The sequence below is a fragment of the Phyllobates terribilis genome, unplaced genomic scaffold (assembly GCF_046119375.1).
Source record: "Phyllobates terribilis strain yellow unplaced genomic scaffold, ASM4611937v1 Scaffold_7__3_contigs__length_470593459, whole genome shotgun sequence".
Classification (NCBI taxonomy): Eukaryota; Metazoa; Chordata; class Amphibia; order Anura; family Dendrobatidae; genus Phyllobates; species Phyllobates terribilis.
In genome coordinates, this window is record NW_027362767.1 from 44,977,809 (window position 1) to 45,001,249 (window position 23,441).

Sequence of the window (23,441 nt, forward strand, 5' to 3'; positions counted from 1 at the left end):
TTATGAACATGTCACAAATCTCCTTGTAATCATACCCTAAAGCGTTGTGAAAACACGGATCAGAATCCTAACCGTCTGATGAAACATAAAATGGATATCAGACCACCGCAGACTCCATTGGACAATGCAGCTAAGCCGGAGTCTCTGATCTTGTGTCCTATTAGAACATGGCAAAACACGGCAGAAAAGCTTCTTGGATAGTCTTGTGGCCACAGCTGGACATCTGCCTGTGATGTGACGTCTTTAAGTAAACGTTCACATTGTTTTATTAGAAAAGGTACAATCGACACATAGACGCATTAAATTAAATAACGGCTTTGTATACATATACAGTCAACAAAACATGGAAAAATACAAAATAAGTGCTTTCAGAAAAGTTTCTTTCTATTATAAGAACAATTGTTATTCCTTTTTCCTTATTTGTCATAAATTCACAAATTTAAATTTTAATTCCTGTTTTTTTACTTTTTTTTTTTTTTCCACAAAAGTGGCTTCACATACACCAAGCAGACTTTTTATGAGCGTCGCAGTGACTTTCCGCTCTAGCATTAGAAATTAATCGCACATTGCTTGTGTCTGGGTTATTAACAATACGAAGGTCATTTGTAATTAATTTCTAATTATATAGTAGAAAGCTATTGGAAAACACTGTGCAAAAAAAATAATTGCAGAGCTTTAAAAGCCTCCATAAATCCGGTCTCGCCTTTTAAAGGGGACCAGTCGCCAGTTTAAAAGTAGCGAGTTTTTCTCTTATTTTTATTCCTACTGATCCCCTGAGTATTCTGGTTTTTGTTTTTTTATAAATCCACCATTCGGTTTCAGAGATATGGGCTTTTATATTTCATGCTACTTTTTATGGTCTTTATAAAGGGGGTGTGGCACACAGGATTCCCTGGGGGTGTGCCTTTATGCTGCTTTGCATAAATACTCTGTGGGCCACACCCCTTTAGAAAGACCATAAAAAAAAGTAGCAGTAAATAAAAAGGCCCATATCTCTGGAACCGTATGGCGGATTTAAAACAAATCAAAAACAAGATACTCAGGGGAACAGCGGGAATGAATTGAGAGCAAAAACTGGCCACTTGTAAACTAAAATTTTACATTTAATTTTCCGTTCGAAAATCCGGAATTCTAGTGGAGTAGTTGGCATGATAATAGATCACGCTTTATAAATCTATATTAATAATTATAAGTGCTTCCTGGACACTGTAATCCGTCCTTAGTTTTATAAAGTGCAAAATATAAGGACATTATGGGTATATGGGACATTTTTTATAAGTGCTTAGGTTCTAAGAAATAAAAAATGACGTAAGGGAGGATCATTGGGTAGAATACATCATAGCGGTGGCACCACGCCAAACTGAAATCTGATGACAATGCCCTGTGGTTCCTTGGAAAAGATAAGAGATTAAGAAGTTATGTACAGCAGATATGTCAGATTTCACAGTACAATCTTAGACCAGATGACGCTGGTGTACTTACTCATAAAAAAAAAAAAATAAAAAAAAAAATAAAAAAAAAAATCCATGTCAGAATGGCTGTCTGTTCTAGAGCTGGGCTCATTAAAATGTCAGGTGCGAAAGTTTCAATATAGATGATACGGTCATGGTGACATTGTATTTTCAAAGTAAGTCCACCAGCCTCGTCAGGTCTAAAAGATTGATTTACGGTAATTATTATTTATGTTTGTATTGTGAAAACTCCTGACAGATTTTTTTTTCTTTTTGAAGGGGTTTTCTCATCAAAACAACCCCGTGCACCATTAGGACATGTGGACATTATAGAAGGGGACCCTGGATGGGCATATATGAGGCAGTCCGGAGTCCCGTCTCTAGGGTCGTGTATTGTGCTCCGAGCAGGGTCCGTGTTTCCCAGACATGTGATACCACCCTTAGCTATGAATGCCTCCAAAATTATGCAAAAATGTATTTTCTTTGCAAATTGGTTTTGCAGCACCCAGGTCCAGCGGCCACGTTGGTAATACATGCAGGAAGGTGAAGCCACTTTGGTTCTTCTTGCTTTCCTGTTTGACTACAATGAGGACCACAGGTTGATCTTTACAACAGACACCCCATGGGACATAACTGTGGTCAAATCAGTGACTCCTTCCTCAAAGCAGCAAGTCACGGTCCCCGGCCTCCATGATGGATCCTGTAATGTGACCACTGATACTTGGCGTTCCTCTGTAACTCCGCCTGTCATGTTCATGCGCGGGGCGTAGAACCGGCCATTGCGGTTTATTACACCGTCACAATCCCTAGGTGTCCGTTTTTTCTCCCCATGCAATTTTGTCACCATCCGATAAATTCTTCTTTTGGGAAATCCCATAGGTGGTGTCGGCAAAGTTCAGCTTAGTGTTGGTGGACAGTCGCGTGCTGAGGGACGGCGAGCCTCTGATGCTCCCTATGTTAAAAGAGGTCCGACAACATAGCACTGAGCGCATCAGCCGCAGAACAGAGGGGCGCAGGATGGTGAAAATCCACGGGTCAATAATCGAATTCACCGACAAAAATCTCAAAGCCAAAAGGTCCATTTTATCGTCTCCTTTATCACCATCCACTCTGTTAATATAAGCTCGTACCTGAAAAACACAAAGTCAGAAGATGGGTGAATGACGTCCGGGGGATTATTATATCACATAAACGCTTCATTACCTTCCATATAATCGACATATATCAGAAGCAGGACTGGAACGTCCAAGGGCAAAATGAGTCCAATATGTAATAGTGACGTACTGGTCATAAATAATACCGCTGTATAGTGTTCACATAATATTGTATGGAATGTATAAATACAATGTGCTCTATGGTGCCTACATCACAGTACCTAAAATTGCGTAATAGCACAGTACAGTGACATACAGTAAAAGATGTGAGGGTGGGGTGGTCCTTATTAATATATTTTGTTATAGTTAAGTCAAACTTATCATGACCTGTTGTGCATAAATAATACCACCCCATAGAGTTCACAAGATATTCTATGCAGTGCCATACTGTGCCTATAAAAAAGTGCTCTATGGTCCCCACATCATAGTACCGCCTGGTCTCTAAATAATAGTCTTATGTGACTCTTTATTATTAGCACCATACAAATTTCTACCTAATAGCGCCATCCAGTGCATAGATAATAGTGTGATAGTGCCACACAGTAAATAGGAAGAAAGTTTTTCAATATATATTGCTATTTTTTAGCCCCCTCCAAAAACAGTGATCTGCTATAGTCAAATAATACCACTACTCAATGGTGCCCATACCATAGTGCGGTATACTACCTAAATAATTTGATTGGACGGTACAGTGCCCACCTAATAGTGCTTAACAGTGCCCAGGTAATAGTGTGTGTTACGGATCCATGGGTGGAACCTCTGTGCTGAGATACAAGGAGGGACCAGAGGGGCGTAACTAAGTGCCTACTCGGACCGACCCAGGTCACACGGCGGCTTAGTCAACTCCGTGAACCAAGGAGGGACCGGGCAGGTGAACCAGGTGCCACTCTGGGACCGACCTTTGTGTGAGAGCAGGTGACTCCCACGGGACTGATGGCCGAAGCCGACAGGCACAGCTGATGAGCACGGCTGGTAGACAGGCAGGTGATGCGGGTAGGCAGGCGGGCGGGCACGACTGATAGACAGGCAGATGGGCACGGCTGATAGGCAGGCGGGCACAGCTGAGAGACAGGTTGGCGGGCATGGCTGATAGACGGCAGATGGGCATGGCTGATAGGCAGGCGGGCACGGCTGATAGAAGCTGATAGACAGGAAGGTGGGCATGGCTGATAGGCAGGTGGGCACAACTGCTAGGCAGGTGGGCACAACTGCTAGGCAGGTGGGCACGGCTCATAGACAGGCAGGTGGGCACGGCTGATAGACAGGCAGGTGGGCACGGCTGATAGACAGGCAGGTGGGCACGGCTGATAGGCAGGTGGGCATGGCTGATAGGTGGGTGGGCACGGCTGATAGGCGGGTGGGCACGGCTGATAGGCAGGTGGGCACGGCTGATAGGCAGGTGGGCACGGCTGATAGGCAGGTGGGCACGGCTGATAGATAGGCGGGCGGGCACGGCTGATAGGCGGGCGGGCACGGCTGAGAGACAGACAGGTGGGCACGGCTGATAGGCAGGCGGGCACGGCTGATAGGCAGGCGGGCACGGCTGATAGGCCGGCGGGCATGGCTGATAGGCCGGCGGGCACGACTGAGAGACAGGCCGGCGGGCACGGCTGAGAGACAGGCCGGCGGGCACGGCTGAGAAACAGGCCGGCGGGCACGGCTGATGGACAGGCCGGCGGGCACGGCTGATGGACAGGCAGGCGGGCACTGGAACCTGAGGGCTGGAACGAGTGTTAGTGACTCGCCCCCTGGGCCGTGGGGCACTCGGATCCGGGCAATAGGGGAACAATGGGGGTAGTAGTGGCGACCCGGTCCGTGGCTCAGGGTGGTCAGACCAGTGGTAGTCCCTTTATAAGTTTTAAGTGATGTCCGACTACACCACCCGTGGATTGCGGTTATTAGGAACCGCCGCTGCAAGGCAGACCGCTGGGGCTGATGATGTATGCAGCTGGGATGGTGTGACTCCCCACGGGAAGAGTGCGGCCCCAGGGCAGTGTAGTGGATGGTGGGAGTGATGGTGGTGAGAGTCCCAGTACCACTAGTGCTGGAGGCGCAAAGGAGCACACAGACAACAAGTTACAGTCCAGGGACTTTACTCACAGTTCATTTGTTCCGGGTCACTTCTGTCAGCAGTGACCGCCCGAGCCGTGCTGCGTCCACCAGGTGTGGGGCTCGGTCAACTCCCAGGCAGCTCAGAAGTATGGCTCAGGACCCCCTTCAATCCTTCCTCTGGCCTGCCTCACCAGTGACCCACTTTTGTCCAGCTGCCGCGAACTTGTGCGGGTAAACGTGGATCCCGTTCCCCGCTGTCCTTTATGGTGCCTTCCTAGCAGGTTTGATGAGGTGCTGCACCAATAAATGGTCACAGCCTCCGGTCTTTGGCTGAGGGTTGTTTCTCCTCCACCAACTTGGGATCCGGTACCCTTAATCTGCCTGACCCTTCACCCTGTATTCTCCTGGGTTCTTAGGGTCCCTTCCACCTTCTTGTTCCTGAGCCCTTCTGTTTCTCTCTCTCTCTTCTTCTTCTTTCCTGTTCCTTCTTCTTCTCCTTTCTCGTGGAGCTGGGCTGAGAAGGAACCACAGCTCCCCTTCACCTCCTCTCTCTTCCTCGGCCTCTCCCTAGGCCCACTCTGGAGTAGAGCTCCTACAGAGCCTCTACTCCCTGTCTTCTCCTCTCACTGAACAGACTCCCTGTCCTAAGATGGTGCCCACCTTTTATACCTCCCTCTAGCCATGAGCCCAGGTGACCAGCAACCAATGAGCTCCTACCTACGCTCAGGAACCGTCCCCTTCTGCTCCTACATCACCGGGTATTCCTCCCCCCTCCCTACTCCAGCCAGGGACATGGTCTGTCGTACCTGCATTTCAGTCTAATGGGAGTACCGTTGAGCTGTCCCTCGGAAATGGGGTGAGTGTGCTGTATGCAGCTAACTGAGCCCTGGTCCATACTCCATCTTTACCCGGGAGTGGAATATCACACCTCTGGTCTGAGGTGCAATACCCCTGTAGCGGCCGAGCCCTCGGGGCGCTACATTAGCACACAAACAGCAACCTTGCACAGGCACCTCCATTTTGGAGAAGGTGCCTTATATAAGGGCAGTCCTCCGGCCATAGGCCGGGTACTCTTTAGGACAGGCGCCCTAAGTACAGTGCCCGGGGAACTGTGTGTAGTGCGCGCACCCCAGGCAGATGCAGCAGGGAGGCCGGAGGATGCAGATCAAGACTGCGGAGGCGAGGGGATCGGCGTCTCTGCCCGGCAGGAGGCAGAGACGCCAACGCTACAGTGTGCCACACAGTAACGGTGTGGAGGGAGACAATATATTGCGATCATTCAGCCGAAATAATAGTGATCTGTTACATGTAAATAATAGCACCATGTCGTGTTCACTTATTATATTCAGTGTGTGCATAATAGCACCAAACCGTGCCAATAAAAAAAGTACTCACATCATAGAGCAGTAATAATAATCTCATGATAGCACCATCCAGTGCCCACCTATTAGTGCCATACAATGCAATGGTAACAGTGTATCCTCCCTGTCTCACAACCCTAAACAGCTATTCAACACCTTCAATTTTCTCCTCCGCCCCTCAGCGCCTTCTCCCTCACCTCTCATCTTAGCTGAAAACTTTGCCTCATACTTCAAGCAGAAGAATGACACCATCAGACAAAGCTTTTACCTAAAGTCCCCACAGCCCCTCCTCATATCTACTCAATCCTCCTTCTCAAATACCAGCTTCTCCACCATTACGTCCCACCTCATCCCCAACCTTACCACAGTCTTCATCCCAAACCTAACCCACCTTTTCAACCTGTCACTAACAACTGGTGTCTTCCCCTCATGCTTCAAACATGCCTCGATCACATCCATCCTCAAAAAGCCCTCCCTTGACCCATCCTCTCTGACTAGCTATCGCCCCATATCACTTCTCCCCTATGCCTCAAAACTACTGGAACAACACGTCCATTCTGAACTGTCCTCCCACCTCTCCTCCTGCTCTCTCTCTGACTGCCTACAATCTGGCTTCCGACCGCATCACTCCACTGAAACTGCCCTGACTAAAGTTACCAATGACCTACTAACCGCCAAATCTAAGCGACACTACTCTGCCTTCGACACAGTGGACCATTCCCTCTTACTACAGACTCTCTCATCTATCGGCATCACAGACTTGGCCCTATCTTGGACCTCTTCATACCTAACAGACCGGACATTCAGCGTCTCCCACTCACACACTACCTCCTTATCTCACCTCCTATCTGTCAGTGTTCCCTAAGGTTCAGTCCTAGGACCCAATATCACCTCCTTACTAACCAAAATCCCACAGTGTCTGTCCGCTATTTCATCCTTCTTCTCTGCTAGATTTCTAAAACTTAATGTAACCCTGGACTCTGAACTCTCCTTCAAACCACATATTCAAGCCCTTTCCACTTCCTGCCGACTCCAACTCAAAAATATCTCCCGGATCCGCACATTCCTCAACCACGAATCTGCGAAAACACTACTGCACGCCCTCATCATCTCCCGCCTCGACTACTGCAACCTCCTGCTCTGTGGCCTCCCCTCTAACACTCTCGCCCCCCTCCAATCTATTCTAAACTCTGCTGTCCGACTAATCCACCTGTCCCCCCGCTATTCCCCGGCCTCTCCTCTCTGTCAATCCCTTCACTGGCTCCCCATTGCTCAGAGACTCCAGTTCAAAACCCTAACCATGACATACAAAGCCATTCACAACTTATCTCCTCCATACATCTGCGACCTAGTCTCCCGGTACTTACCTGCACGCAACCCCCGATCCTCACAAGATCTCCTTCTCTACTCCCCTCTTATCTCCTCTTCCCACAATCGCATACAAGATTTCTCCAGAGCATCCCCCTACTCTGGAACTATCTACCCCAACACATCAGACTGTCACCTATTGTGGAAACCTTCAAAAGAAACCTGAAGACCACCTCTTCCGACAAGCCTGCAACCTGCAGTAACCACCGCTCCACCATACCGCTGCACGACCAGCTGTACCCTCACCTACTGTATCCTCACCCATCCCTTGTAGACTGTGAGCCCTCGCGGGCAGGGTCCTCGCTCCACCACACCGCTGCACGACCAGCTCTACCCTCACCTACTGTATCCTCACCCATCCCTTGTAGACTGTGAGCCCTCGCGGGCAGGGTCCTCGCTCCACCACACCGCTGCACGACCAGCTCTACCCTCACCTACTGTATCCTCACCCATCCCTTGTAGACTGTGAGCCCTCGCGGGCAGGGTCCTCTCCTCTCCTGTACCAATTGCCATTGTGTTTTTGTTCAAGATTATTGTGTTTTTGCTATGTCTACCCATTTCAAATGCAAAGCGCCATGGAATAAATGGCGCTATAATAATAAATAATAATAATAGTGCCATATTGTGTCCTAAACCGGTGCTTGCTGTATATGCTCTCACAATGCCGTGCCACGCTTTGGCGTATTTTCCAGTAAGAAAGACATATAGGAACGATCTCGTCAGGTTTCATGAATAAATAATGGAGAGCAATCATTTTTGGCGCGTATTGATTAGCACAGGAGCAGCTGGATGGCTGTAAGTAACCACAAAACTCCTCCGGCTCCAGGTACAGAACGTCTGACTCTTCACAGGACGGTATTATCTCTCCCCATTAGACCGTGTTTTTCTTTGCTCAGACGACGCATTAACAGTCTGCAAACGATTGACAAATAAAGGAGCAATTATTCCGTCCCGGAAAAGTACGACAGAATTTTCTAATGTGGAGGTTTTCTAATTTCATCAGGTTACATAACGCAACGGAAAGAACCATAAATAAATATTCAATATTCCAAACCCACAACCTACAACATTTCTAAGAGGCGCAATGTTCACATAACAGGTCTCTCGGCCTAAAATCGCTCCATGCAGCTGCGACATCGCAACCTAATGAAGGTGCAACCAGCACAGTACTGCGACGAGCAAGGTGCAAAATAATCCGATTGGTTCAGACTTTTTGCAACTTGTTTATTGCAACTTTCAGCTGCCGTCCGCTGCGATGGAGCAGCAGTATGGGATGCTTTTTGACCACGCGATCTGAGTAATGGCCGAAATCACTAAGTAGCCCCAACCTTAAAGGGTTTGTCCACCAGTGGGGACACCTTTTTTTTTTTCCTTAAAAGCATGTATTTGATTTAAAATATTTTTTTTTTACCAATTTGATTTAATTAAAAATGTTGTATCGATTTGCTGAATCGGCTAAAAGGAGCCCTGAAAAGTCAGATATAAGAGAAACTCTGCCATTGGATGTCAAAATGAGCTCACTGATGGATCCACAGTTCACTCATTCTGCAGCCAGGGATAGACAGTGCATCACAGAGACTATAGAAGGCAAACTTTTTGATGAGACCCAATTGTAAAAATAATTTTTAGCCAAACATGCATACATACAATGTAAGTAAAAAAAAACAAAAACCATTTTTAATGAAGGGGGGAAAATGTGGAGGCCTGATTGCACCAATAGTGCATAAATATTGCATTTTTATTGAAGTTGTAACATATCTCACCAGAAGGCTGGGGCTACACCGTGACACTGGTCGTGCAAAATGAAGGTCGGCGTATTGCACTGCTAATGATTGGTTGGGGTGCAGTTTGCAATATGACCAACGCATCGAGTTTTACTCCCATAGACTTCAATGCAAGTCAGGTGCGACCCGTCTGTGATTTGCATAAAACTCTAAAACTGTGGTATGACAGTCATTGTCCTAAAATCCCCTATATAATCTGTGTTCTATTCCTTCCAGGTGACAAGGATGGAAGCTTGATGAAACGACCGCTACCATCAAGTCTGACCTTTCTATATACCCCTACTATCGAGCATGGCACTGTGATATCACCCCAGCAGGTAAGTGCAGCCTTGTGTTACTGTATATAGGACTGCGGCTCAATTCTAGAGTTATTTCAAGTCAATGCAAGTCTCACATCTAATGTCACGTTGAGTTTTCACACTTTGCAAAAAAAAAAGTTTAAAGAAAGTTTCATGTTGGTCCATCCAGAAGGTGTTGGACCTGTGATCATGCATGAAATACCACTCCATGCTGCCCCTTATTCCCAGGCTGGTGCAGGGTATAGCCAAAGCAGGCTGCTCTGCCCATATACCCTACATGGCCGGATGACGGAGCCGACATTGGGACACTTGCACATTGGTAACAGTTTAGGATTAGGATGTGGCTTAAAATGTTGAGCATAAGTGTCACATATATAAAGGGGGTGTAACATTTTGCAACATATTGAATCTGGGTCAGTCTGATTTTTTTTTTTCCATTCTTTTATATGGGTCACAGAAGTAACAATTCACTTTACTTCTGGGTGATCTGATAAACAGAGAACAGAAGTGGCTTCCATATATCACGTCTACAACGGTGAATTTAAAGAGAATACTTGTATTTCCCATGAATGAAACAATTCTGGAAATTTTAATTTAGAACTTTGCATTGCGCCTCCGAGAAATGTATAAATAAGTGAAAAACTGTGAGTTCCCATTCCACATAGGAGGACAGTGTCAGTAATGATTGGAAAGCATTTGTGAGTCCCTTTCACAAAGGAAATAGAAACAATTAATAGTCAACGTCTTCCGACAATTCCAGGAGGAACAACAGAGGAATGACAAATGCAAAGTAAAGACGCTCTAGAATAGTTAGGAGCGGCACAGTGCAATATGTGACTAATTATTGGATATGGTTGATTTTTGGTTGTTATTCCTACTTAACTATTGTGGGCAAGAGGAGAGACCCTTTAGGCTACTTTCCCACGATGAGTTTTTGGAGACTTTTTTGTACTTCATATTTTTGAAAAAATGCAGGTAACTTATGTTACTAAATGGGTGCAGAAAATCTGCAACATCACAAACTCACCAAAAGCTCATCGTGGGAACGTCGCCCAATAAAAGGAAGTCCTCAAAGGTCGGAAGGATTTCTTAATTGTATCTCAGACATTTTGGATTATTGAGACTTGATTATCGGGTGCTGGATTAAAGGAATTTCACTATACTTGAAAAAAAGAAGATTCCTTTCCTCCAGCTCTGTCATCTGCTCTGACTTGTAGAGGAATGTTGCGTGTTAGTCAGACTTGTACTTTGTCCCGTGTAAATATTGTCTTTCGAGACGAGAAAAAAAACCAAAACCGTTTTCAGAAGAGTCTGATCCGGCATTTGCCGCCTTTATCTCCAGAGTGTTTTCAATGAAAGCTTCATCTGTGACAGACGAGCAAAACCACTTCATCTATAATGATAATCAAGTAGATGGCGGCCGCGGCGTCACCACAGGGCAGCAAATAGCATGTGGCTGCAGTATACTGCTCATCTATTACTGCGCTGTAATGTCATGTATTTATTATACCTGCATGTGACATCCCTGTGTGCATTATCCCTGTACTGTGACATCCCTGTGTGCATTATACCTGTACTGTGACATCGCTGTGTGTATTATCCCTGTACTGTGACATCACTGTGTGCATTGTCCCTGTACTGTGACATCCCTGTGTGCATTATACCTGTACTGTGACATCGCTGTGTGCATTATCCCTGTACTGTGACATCACTGTGTGTATTATCCCTGTACTGAGACATCACTGTGTGTATTATCCCTGTACTGTGACATCGCTGTGTGCATTAGCCCTGTACTGTGACATCACTGTATTATACCTGTACTGTGACATCACTGTGTATTATCCCTGTACTGTGACATCCCTGTGTGCATTATACCTGTACTGTGACATCGCTGTGTGCATTAGCCCTGTACTGTGACATCACTGTATTATACCTGTACTGAGACATCACTGTGTATTATCCCTGTACTGTGACATCGCTGTGTGCATTATACCTGTACTGTGACATCGCTGTGTGCATTAGCCCTGTACTGTGACATCACTGTATTATACCTGTACTGAGACATCACTGTGTATTATCCCTGTACTGTGACATCCCTGTGTGCATTATACCTGTACTGTGACATCGCTGTGTGCATTAGCCCTGTACTGTGACATCACTGTATTATACCTGTACTGAGACATCACTGTGTATTATCCCTGTACTGTGACATCGCTGTGTGCATTATACCTGTACTGTGACATCGCTGTGTGCATTAGCCCTGTACTGTGACATCACTGTATTATCCCTGTACTGAGACATCACTGTGTATTATCCCTGTACTGTGACATCACTGTGTGTATTATCCCTGTACTGTGACATCGCTGTGTGTATTATCCCTGTACTGTGACATCGCTGTGTGTATTATCCCTGTACTGTGACATCGCTGTGTGTATTATCCCTGTACTGTGACATCGCTGTGTGTATTATCCCTGTACTGTGACATCACTGTGTGTATTATCCCTGTACTGTGACATCACTGTGTGTATTATCCCTGTACTGTGACATCACTGTGTGTATTATCCCTGCACTGTGACATCACTGTGTGTATTATCCCTGTACTGAGACATCACTGTGTATTATCCCTGCACTGAGACATCACTGTGTATTATCCCTGCACTGTGACATCACTGTGTATTATCCCTGCACTGTGACATCGCTGTGTGTATTATCCCTGTACTGAGACATCACTGTGTATTATCCCTGCACTGTGACATCGCTGTGTGTATTATCCCTGCACTGTGACATCGCTGTGTGTATTATCCCTGTACTGTGACATCACTGTGTGTATTATCCCTGTACTGTGTCATCACTGTGTGCATTATCCCTGTACTGTCATCACTGTGTGTATTATCTCTATACTGTGACAACACTGTGTATATTATCCCTGTACTGTGACATCACTGTGTGTATTATCCCTGTACTGTGACATCACTGGGTGTATTATACCTGTACTGTGACATCGCTGTGTGCATTAGCCCTGTACTGTGACATCACTGTGTGTATTATCCCTGTACTGAGACATCACTGTGTATTATCTCTATACTGTGACAACACTGTGTGCATTATCCCTGTACTGTGACATCACTGTGTGCATTATCCCTGTACTGTGACATCACTGTGTGTATTATCCCTGTACTGTGACATCACTGTGTGCATTATCCCTGTACTGTCATCACTGTGTGTATTATACCTGTACTGTGACATCACTGTGTGCATTATCCCTGTACTGTGTCATCACTGTGTGTATTATCCCTGTACTGTGACATCACTGTGTATTATCCCTGTACTGTGACATCACTGTGTGCATTATCCCTGTACTGTGACATCACTGTGTGCATTATCCCTGTACTGTGACATCACTGTGTGCATTATCCCTGTACTGTGACATCACTGTGTGCATTATCCCTGTACTGTGTCATCACTGTGTGTATTATCCCTGTACTGTGACATCACTGTGTGCATTATCCCTGTACTGTGACATCACTGTGTGCATTATCCCTGTACTGTGACATCACTGTGTGCATTATCCCTGTACTGTGTCATCACTGTGTGTATTATCCCTGTACTGTGACATCACTGTGTGTATTATCTCTGTACTGTGACATCACTGTGTGTATTATCCCTGTACTGTGACATCACTGTGTGTATTATCCCTGTACTGTGACATCACTGTGTGTATTATCCCTGTACTGTGTCATCACTGTGTGTATTATCCCTGTACTGTGACATCACTGTGTGTATTATCTCTGTACTGTGACATCACTGTGTGTATTATCCCTGTACTGTGACATCACTGTGTGTATTATCTCTGTACTGTGACATCACTGTGTGCATTATCCCTGTACTGTGTCATCACTGTGTGTATTATCCCTGTACTGTGTCATCACTGTGTGTAATATCCCTGTACTGTGACATCACTGTGTGTATTATCCCTGTACTGTGACATCACTGTGTGTATTATCCCTGTACTGTGTCATCACTGTGTGTATTATCCCTGTACTGTGACATCACTGTGTGTATTATCTCTGTACTGTGACATCACTGTGTGTATTATCTCTGTACTGTGACATCACTGTGTGTATTATCCCTGTACTGTGACATCACTGTGTGTATTATCCCTGTACTGTGACATCACTGTGTATTATCCCTGTACTGTGACATCGCTGTGTGTATTATCCCTGTACTGTGACATCGCTGTGTGTATTATCCCTGTACTGAGACATCACTGTGTATTATCCCTGTACTGTGACATCACTGTGTGTATTATCCCTGTACTGTGACATCGCTGTGTGTATTATCCCTGTACTGTGACATCGCTGTGTGTATTATCCCTGTACTGTGACATCGCTGTGTGTATTATCCCTGTACTGTGACATCGCTGTGTGTATTATCCCTGTACTGTGACATCACTGTGTGTATTATCCCTGTACTGTGACATCACTGTGTGTATTATCCCTGTACTGTGACATCACTGTGTGTATTATCTCTGCACTGTGACATCACTGTGTGTATTATCCCTGTACTGAGACATCACTGTGTATTATCCCTGCACTGAGACATCACTGTGTATTATCCCTGCACTGTGACATCACTGTGTATTATCCCTGCACTGTGACATCGCTGTGTGTATTATCCCTGTACTGAGACATCACTGTGTATTATCCCTGCACTGTGACATCGCTGTGTGTATTATCCCTGTACTGTGACATCACTGTGTGTATTATCCCTGTACTGTGACATCACTGTGTGTATTATCCCTGTACTGTGTCATCACTGTGTGCATTATCCCTGTACTGTCATCACTGTGTGTATTATCCCTGTACTGAGACATCAATGTGTATTATCTCTATACTGTGACAACACTGTGTATATTATCCCTGTACTGTGACATCACTGTGTGTATTATCCCTGTACTGTGACATCACTGGGTGTATTATACCTGTACTGTGACATCGCTGTGTGCATTAGCCCTGTACTGTGACATCACTGTGTGTATTATCCCTGTACTGAGACATCACTGTGTATTATCTCTATACTGTGACAACACTGTGTGCATTATCCCTGTACTGTGACATCACTGTGTGCATTATCCCTGTACTGTGACATCACTGTGTGTATTATCCCTGTACTGTGACATCACTGTGTGCATTATCCCTGTACTGTCATCACTGTGTGTATTATACCTGTACTGTGACATCACTGTGTGCATTATCCCTGTACTGTGTCATCACTGTGTGTATTATCCCTGTACTGTGACATCACTGTGTATTATCCCTGTACTGTGACATCACTGTGTGCATTATCCCTGTACTGTGACATCACTGTGTGCATTATCCCTGTACTGTGACATCACTGTGTGCATTATCCCTGTACTGTGACATCACTGTGTGCATTATCCCTGTACTGTGTCATCACTGTGTGTATTATCCCTGTACTGTGACATCACTGTGTGCATTATCCCTGTACTGTGACATCACTGTGTGCATTATCCCTGTACTGTGACATCACTGTGTGTATTATCCCTGTACTGTGACATCACTGTGTGTATTATCTCTGTACTGTGACATCACTGTGTGTATTATCCCTGTACTGTGACATCACTGTGTGTATTATCCCTGTACTGTGACATCACTGTGTGTATTATCCCTGTACTGTGTCATCACTGTGTGTATTATCCCTGTACTGTGACATCACTGTGTGTATTATCTCTGTACTGTGACATCACTGTGTGTATTATCCCTGTACTGTGACATCACTGTGTGCATTATCCCTGTACTGTGTCATCACTGTGTGTATTATCCCTGTACTGTGACATCACTGTGTGTATTATCTCTGTACTGTGACATCACTGTGTGTATTATCCCTGTACTGTGACATCACTGTGTGTATTATCCCTGTACTGTGACATCACTGTGTGTATTATCCCTGTACTGTGTCATCACTGTGTGTATTATCCCTGTACTGTGACATCACTGTGTGTATTATCTCTGTACTGTGACATCACTGTGTGTATTATCCCTGTACTGTGACATCACTGTGTGTATTATCTCTGTACTGTGACATCACTGTGTGCATTATCCCTGTACTGTGTCATCACTGTGTGTATTATCCCTGTACTGTGTCATCACTGTGTGTATTATCCCTGTACTGTGTCATCACTGTGTGTAATATCCCTGTACTGTGACATCACTGTGTGTATTATCCCTGTACTGTGACATCACTGTGTGTATTATCCCTGTACTGTGTCATCACTGTGTGTATTATCCCTGTACTGTGACATCACTGTGTGTATTATCTCTGTACTGTGACATCACTGTGTGTATTATCTCTGTACTGTGACATCACTGTGTGTATTATCCCTGTACTGTGACATCACTGTGTGTATTATCCCTGTACTGTGACATCACTGTGTGTATTATCCCTGTACTGTGACATCACTGTGTGTATTATCCCTGTACTGTGACATCACTGTGTGTATTATCCCTGTACTGTGACATCACTGTGTGCATTATCTCTGTACTGTGACATCACTGTGTGTATTATCCCTGTACTGTGACATCACTGTGTGTATTATCCCTGTACTGTGACATCACTGTGTGCATTATCCCTGTGTCGTGGCTTGGTGTGCTATGGGACCCAACTGTATCAGTATCACTCCCAGTGATTGGCTGCAGCCATCACGTGTGCTGTATTTGTGACTGCTGCAGTCTGTAAGAAATTGCTCAGAGGGGGGACGATAACTACGGCTGATTATTTTTACAACTGGACTGAAAAAAAAATTAATATTGAAAACCTGTTAATAGTGAAATCCCCGGTGTGTGGGCAGCTGCGTTTGATCGGGGGATATGTTGGTTCTATGTGTCACATTCACATCTTTCCAAGACTCTGGAATCAGTCACTGAAATATCAGCTTTTCTCAGACAGAAGGAGCGACTCTTCTGAATCACCGGTGACAAAGCTCTGACCTTCCCTCCGCCCTGACACCTACTTGCTCATATCTTCATGTAATGTAAGGGGCTGCCAGTTATAAGTAGTAATTACCCTGCAGCCCCTCATTACTGACCTCCCTAATGGGAAATCATGGTACTTTCTTTATGAAAAAGTGATATCTGGCAATAATCACATCTCTTTTCTATGTTTGATGGATCAGTACTGAAAGAATTAAAGTGTGACTCGCATTTCAACAACAGTTTATATATAGATATAATAACAGTAAGATCTGAGTCACAGTGTACATACATTACTGTCCCTGTACTGATCCTGAGTTACATCCTGTATTATCCTCCAGAGCTGCACTTACTATTCTGCTGGTGCAGTCACTGTGTACATAATTACATTACTGATCCTGAGCTACATCATGTATTATACTCCAGAGCTGCACTCACTATTCTGCTGGTGCAGTCACTGTGTACATACATTACATTACTGATCCTGAATTACATCCTGTATTATACTCCAGAGCTGCACTCACTATTCTGCTGGTGCAGTCACTGTGTACATACATTACATTACTGACCCTGTACTGATCCTGAGTTACATCCTGTATTATACTCCAGAGCTGCACTTACTATTCTGCTGGTGCAGTCACTGTGTACATACATTACATTACTGATCCTGAGCTACATCATGTATTATACTCCAGAGCTGCACTCACTATTCTGCTGGTGCAGTCACTGTGTACATACATTACATTACTGATCCTGAATTACATCCTGTATTATACTCCAGAGCTGCACTCACTATTCTGCTGGTGCAGTCACTGTGTACATACATTACATTACTGATCCTGAATTACATCCTGTATTATACTCCAGAGCTGCACTCACTATTCTGCTGGTGCAGTCACTGTGTACATACATTACATTACTGATCCTGAGTTACATCCTGTATTATACTCCAGAGCTGCACTCACTATTCTGCTGGTGCAGTCACTGTGTACATACATTACATTACTGATCCTGAGTTACATCCTGTATTATCCTCCAGAGCTGCACTCACTATTCTGCTGGTGCAGTCACTGTGTACATACATTACTGACCCTGTACTGATCCTGAGTTACATCCTGTATTATACTCCAGAGCTGCACTCACTATTCTGCTGGTGCAGTCACTGTGTACATACATTACATTACTGATCCTGAGTTACATCCTGTATTATCCTCCAGAGCAGCACTCACTATTCTGCTGGTGCAGTCACTGTGTACATACATTACATTACTGACCCTGTACTGATCCTGAGTTACATCCTGTATTATACTCCAGAGCTGCACTCACTATTCTGCTGGTGCAGTCACTGTGTACATACATTACATTACTGATCCTGAGTTACATCCTGTATTATCCTCCAGAGCAGCACTCACTATTCTGCTGGTGCAGTCACTGTGTACATACATTACATTACTGACCCTGTACTGATCCTGAGTTACATCCTGTATTATACTCCAGAGCTGCACTTACTATTCTGCTGGTGCAGTCACTGTGTACATACATTACATTACTGATCCTGAGTTACATCCTGTATTATACTCCAGAGCTGCACTCACTATTCTGCTGGTGCAGTCACTGTGTACATACATTACATTACTGATCCTGAGTTACATCCTGTATTATACTCCAAAGCTGCACTCACTATTCTGCTGGTGCAGTCACTGTGTACATACATTACATTACTGATCCTGAGTTACATCCTGTATTATACTCCAGAGCTGCACTCACTATTCTGCTGGTGCAGTCATTGTGTACAGACATTACATTACTGATCCTGTACTGATCCTGAGTTACATCCTGTATTATACTCCAGAGCTGCACTCACTATTCTGCTGGTGCAGTCACTGTGTACATACATTACATTACTGATCCTGAGTTACATCCTGTATTATACTCCAGAGCAGCGCTCACTATTCTGCTGGTGCAGTCACTGTGTACATGCATTACATTACTGATCCTGTACTGATCCTGAGTTACATCCTGTATTATTCTCCAGAGCTGCACTCACTATTCTGCTGGTGCAGTCACTGTGTACATACATTATGTAACGGGTCTGGGAGGCGGAACCTCTGAGCTACTATACAAGGGGGCAGTCCTTGTAAGGGAGCGGGTGGCGACCAGGCAGGCAGTCACAGCAGGTGACCGGGACAGTCTCTGGAAGAACGGGCAGGAGATCACGACAAGTGACTGGGGCAGTCTCTGGGTGAACGGGCAGATGGTCACGGCAAGTGACCGGGGCAGTCTCTGGGTAAAGGGTTGGTACGACCTGTGGCGGCTGATGGTAGACTTGAGCTCCCAGATGAGCAGGCGAGAGTCTCTGGATAAACGGGTGGTCACAGCATGTGACGGCGGAGCCTCCAGGAAGACCAACAGACAGGCGGCAGATGAGCGCTCCCAGGAGAGCGGGCAGAAGTCTCTGGACAGGCGGGTGGTCACAGCACGTGACGGCAGAGCCTCCAGGTAGGCTAGCAGACAGGCAGCAGATGAGCGCTCCCAGGTGAGCGAGCAGGAGTCACTGGACAGGCAGGTGGTCACAGCACGTGACGGCGGAGCCTCCAGGTAGGCTAGCAGGCAGGTAGCAGGTGAGCGCTCCCAGGTGAGCGGGCAAGCTGGTCCATAGACAGACTGACGGGAGTAGGAAGGCAGACCGTCGGACCTCAGGCAAGCAGGCAGGTGGCTGGTGTGCGCTCCCAGGTGAGCGGGCAGGCTGGTCCTTAGACAGACTGACAGGAGTAGCAAGGCAGACCGTCGGACCTCAGACTAGCAGGCAGGTAGCAGATAATCAGGCAGGAATCTGGCAGGTAACTGGCAGGTAACTGGCAACGGGACCTGAGGGCTGAAGCAGAGTAGTGAACAGTGCAACAACATTGCTCGGGCACCTCCATTTTGGAGGAGGTGCCTTATATATGGTAAAGTCCTCCGGCCATTGGCCAGGGACTCCTTAGGACGGCGCGCGCGGCCCCTTTAAGAGGGAGGGAGGGCGCGCGCGCGCGCCCTAAGCACAGTGGCCGGGAAGGAGCGCGCACTGCCAGCAGAGCGGGAGGAGGACGCCGGGCACGGAGCAGAGAGGTGAGGGAAACAGCGTCCCTGCCTAGCAGAGGGCAGGGACGCCGGCACTACAGTACCCCCCTTTTTTAGGCCAGATAGAAATTTAGCTAGGATGAGAGGGGCATGGATGTTCTCCCGGGGCTCCCACGTTCTCTCCTCAGGACCAAACCCCTTCCAATCTACCAAAAAAAAGGTCTTTCCTCTTACCCTTTTGGTGGCAAGAATGTTCTCTACCTCAAACTCGTCCTCAGCAGAAACCGGAGCAGGAGGCGTACCTGTAGACTTGGAAAAAGAGTTAAGCACCACGGGTTTGAGGAGAGATACATGGAAGGAGTTAGGGATCCGTAAGTTGGCCGGGAGTTTCAATTTATAGGCCACCGGGTTGATCTGACTGATGACCTCCAGAGGACCGATGAACCGAGGCCCTAACTTGTAAGAAGGTATCTTGAGTCGAACATATTTAGATGAGAGCCAGACTTTATCTCCTGGACGAAATTGTGGAGGATCCAGGCGTTTTTTGTCAGCGTGTCTTTTCATACGCTCGGATGACAGAAGGAGTGCGGACCGGGTACTCTCCCATATGGAGGAAAATTTGCTAACGAGAGATTCCGCAGCCGGGTTGTCCACAGAGGTGGAGACAGGAAAAGGAATCCGAGGATGCTGACCAAAGACTACAAAAAACGGGGATTTGGAGGAGGATTCGCTCTCGTGATTATTATAAGAGAAGTCGGCCCATGGTAGGAGATCCACCCAGTCAGAATGGTGGGCATTAACGAAGTGCCGGAGGTAACTGGTCAGGTTCTGATTGATCCGCTCCACTTGACCATTGGACTGTGGGTGGTAAGCGGAAGAGAAGTCCAGGGTGACGTCTAGTAGTTTACAAGTGGCTCTCCAGAAACGTGAGGTGAACTGTACCCCACGATCCGACACGATGTGGAGGGGCAGGCCATGAAGACGGAAGATGTGGCGGATAAAGTCTTTAGCCAGCTCGGGTGCAGACGGAAGGCCTGGCAGGGGAATAAAGTGAGCCATCTTGGAAAAGCGGTCAGCGACCACCCAAATGACCGTACAACCGGCAGAGACGGGAAGATCAGTTATAAAGTCCATTGCTATATGCTGCCAGGGGGCAGCAGGTACAGGAAGCGGAAGGAGGCGTCCGGCTGGCAGATGTCTCGGGACTTTGTTGCGGGCGCAGGACACACAGGCAGAAACAAAGTCTATTATGTCCTTGTGCAGGGTAGGCCACCAATGGTGCCGGGCAATAAGCTGGAGGGTCTTTTTCTGACCGGCGTGGCCAGCTAGTTTAGACGAATGGCCCCAGTGTAGGATCTTCTCCCGATCAGGTACTGAAACAAACGTCTTACCGGGAGGGAGACGATTTAGACTCACGGGAGCCACCTGCATTACTCTGGCGGGATCGATGATATGTTTAGGTTCTTCCTCGAGATCGGACACCAGAAAGGATCGGGACAAGGCGTCTGCTTTGACGTTTTTGTCAGCCGGGCGAAAATGAAGAACAAAATCAAAGCGAGCAAAAAACAAGGACCACCGGGCTTGGCGCGGGTTAAGTCTCTGGGCATGCTGGAGGTAAGCCAAGTTCTTGTGGTCAGTGTAAATTATTACCGGATGAAGAGCCCCCTCGAGTAGGTAACGCCACTCCTCCAACGCCAGCTTGATGGCCAATAACTCTCGGTCTCCTATGGAATAGTTGCGCTCAGAAGAGAAGAGTTTGGAGAAGAAGCCACAAGTTACCATTCTCCCGGAAGATGATTTTTGAGTAAGTACCGCTCCGGCTCCAGAGGAGGAGGCGTCAACTTCCAGGAAGAACTGCTTGTTGCCGTCCGGGCGATGCAGCACCGGGGCGGAAGAGAAGGCCTGTTTTAGGGAAAGAAAGGCCTCCTCTGCTTCGGGCGGCCACTCTTTGGGATTAGTACCCTTACGGGTGAGTGCGGAAATTGGGGCAGTCCGGGAAGAGAAGTGCGGGATGAAGAGGTGGTAATAGTTGGCGAAGCCCAGGAACCGTTGAATAGCCTTCAACCCCTCTGGTCGGGGCCATTTCTCAATGGCAGACAGTTTCTCAGGATCCATTTGTAGACCGGTCTGAGAGATAATGTAGCCCAGAAACGGAAGCGAGGTCTGCTCAAAGAGGCACTTCTCATATTTAGCGTAGAGATGGTTCTGCCTGAGCAGGACCTGACGAACATCCCTCCGGTGAGTCTGGAGATCCGGAGAGAAGACCAAGATGTCGTCCAGGTACACCACTACGCAGGAGTAGAGAAGGTCCCGGAAGATGTCATTGACCAACTCTTGAAAGACGGCAGGAGCGTTACAGAGGCCAAAGGGCATTACCAGATATTCATAGTGGCCGTCCCGGGTGTTGAATGCCGTCTTCCATTCATCCCCCTGACGGATACGAACCAGGTTGTAAGCCCCACGGAGGTCCAGTTTGGTGAAGATTCTAGCCCCTCTCAGACGATCAGATAACTCCGGAATGAGCGGAAGGGGGTACTTATTTTTCACCGTGATCTGGTTAAGGCCTCTATAGTCTATACAGGGACGGAGAGAGCCGTCCTTCTTTTTTACGAAGAAGAAGCCTGCTCCCGCCGGGGAGGTAGACTTCTGGATGAATCCCCTGGCCAGATTCTCCTCAATATATTCGGACATCGACCGGGTCTCAGCAGCGGATAATGGATAAATACGCCCACGGGGAGGAGTAGTACCGGGTAACAAGTCGATAGGGCAGTCGTATGGTCTATGAGGGGGTAGTGTCTCTGCTTCCTTTTTATTAAAGACATCAGCATAAGACCAATAAGGAATCGGAAGTCCAGGTAGATTAGCTGGGGTAGGAGAAGGACGGACGGGATGGACGGGAACCAGACAGGTCTTATGGCAGTCCTGTCCCCAGCGAAGGACTTCTCCGGTCTGCCAGTCAAGCACGGGTGCATGTCTCTGGAGCCAAGGTAGACCTAGCAGGAGGGCGTGAGAGAGTCCAGGCAGAACATGAAAGGAGATACTCTCAGAATGCAGCATTCCCACTTGCAGAGTAATGGATTCGGTGATGAGTTGGATGGGGCGTGGTAAGAGACCCCCATCCACGGCAGCAACAGACAAGGGTACAGCCAGAGGTTTGGTGGGGATGCGGTACTTCTCTACCAGGGACTGTGAAATAAGATTCCCGGCTGCTCCAGAGTCCAGTTGGGCTAGTTCGAAATAACGGTTCTCCCCGCAGACGATTGAAACTGACAGCAGCAGAGATGGAGAGGATTTATTCTTGTCTAGGTCGACCTCTCTGAGCGAACCTAGACACAGGCGTTTCCCGACCTCTCTGGGCAGGCACGGATCCGGTGCTCCTTACTGCCACAGTAGAAGCAGCTCCCCTCGGCACGGCGCAAGTCCTGACGGGTTTTGACCATCTTGGTCTGGTCGACCTGCATAGGCTCAGGAGAGTGTACCTGGGGAGAGACGGAGGGAGTGACGGGTTTCTGAAAAGTAGAAGCTAGACGTGGAAACCTCCTCTCACGGGTGACCTCTTTGGCACGCTCCTGGAACCGTAGGTCAATCCGGGTGGCAAGAGTTATTAGGTCATCGAGAGTGGTAGGAACGTCCCGACCGGCAAGTTCATCTTTAATACGGCCGGACAGACCCTCCCAGAAGACGGATACCAGAGCGTCGTTATCCCAGGCCAGCTCCGAGGCAAGGGTACGGAACCGTATGGCATATTGGCCCACGGTGAGACTTCCCTGACGGAGGCGTAGCAGAGACGATGCGGATGAGGTCTTCCGTCCGGGTTCATCGAAGACTTTCCGGAAAGCCGTGAGGAAGGCAGGCAGGTCGGACACCAGGGGGTCTCCTCTCTCCCATAGAGGATTTAGCCAGGCCAGGGCCTCCCCGGTGAG

General features: G+C 47.1%; 1 protein-coding gene across 1 annotated transcript in view; it reads right to left on the reverse strand.

The window, feature by feature from the left end:
* Window positions 1–304: 304 nt before the first annotated feature.
* PTGER2 (prostaglandin E receptor 2) overlaps window positions 305–23,441 on the reverse strand; it is a 46,749-nt gene continuing 23,612 nt past the window's right edge. Inside the window, exon 2 of the mRNA XM_073638474.1 lies at window positions 305–2,581. Coding sequence (XP_073494575.1) covers window positions 2,258–2,581 — 324 coding nt within the window. The 3' untranslated portion in view covers window positions 305–2,257. The remainder of the gene's footprint in view (window positions 2,582–23,441) is intronic.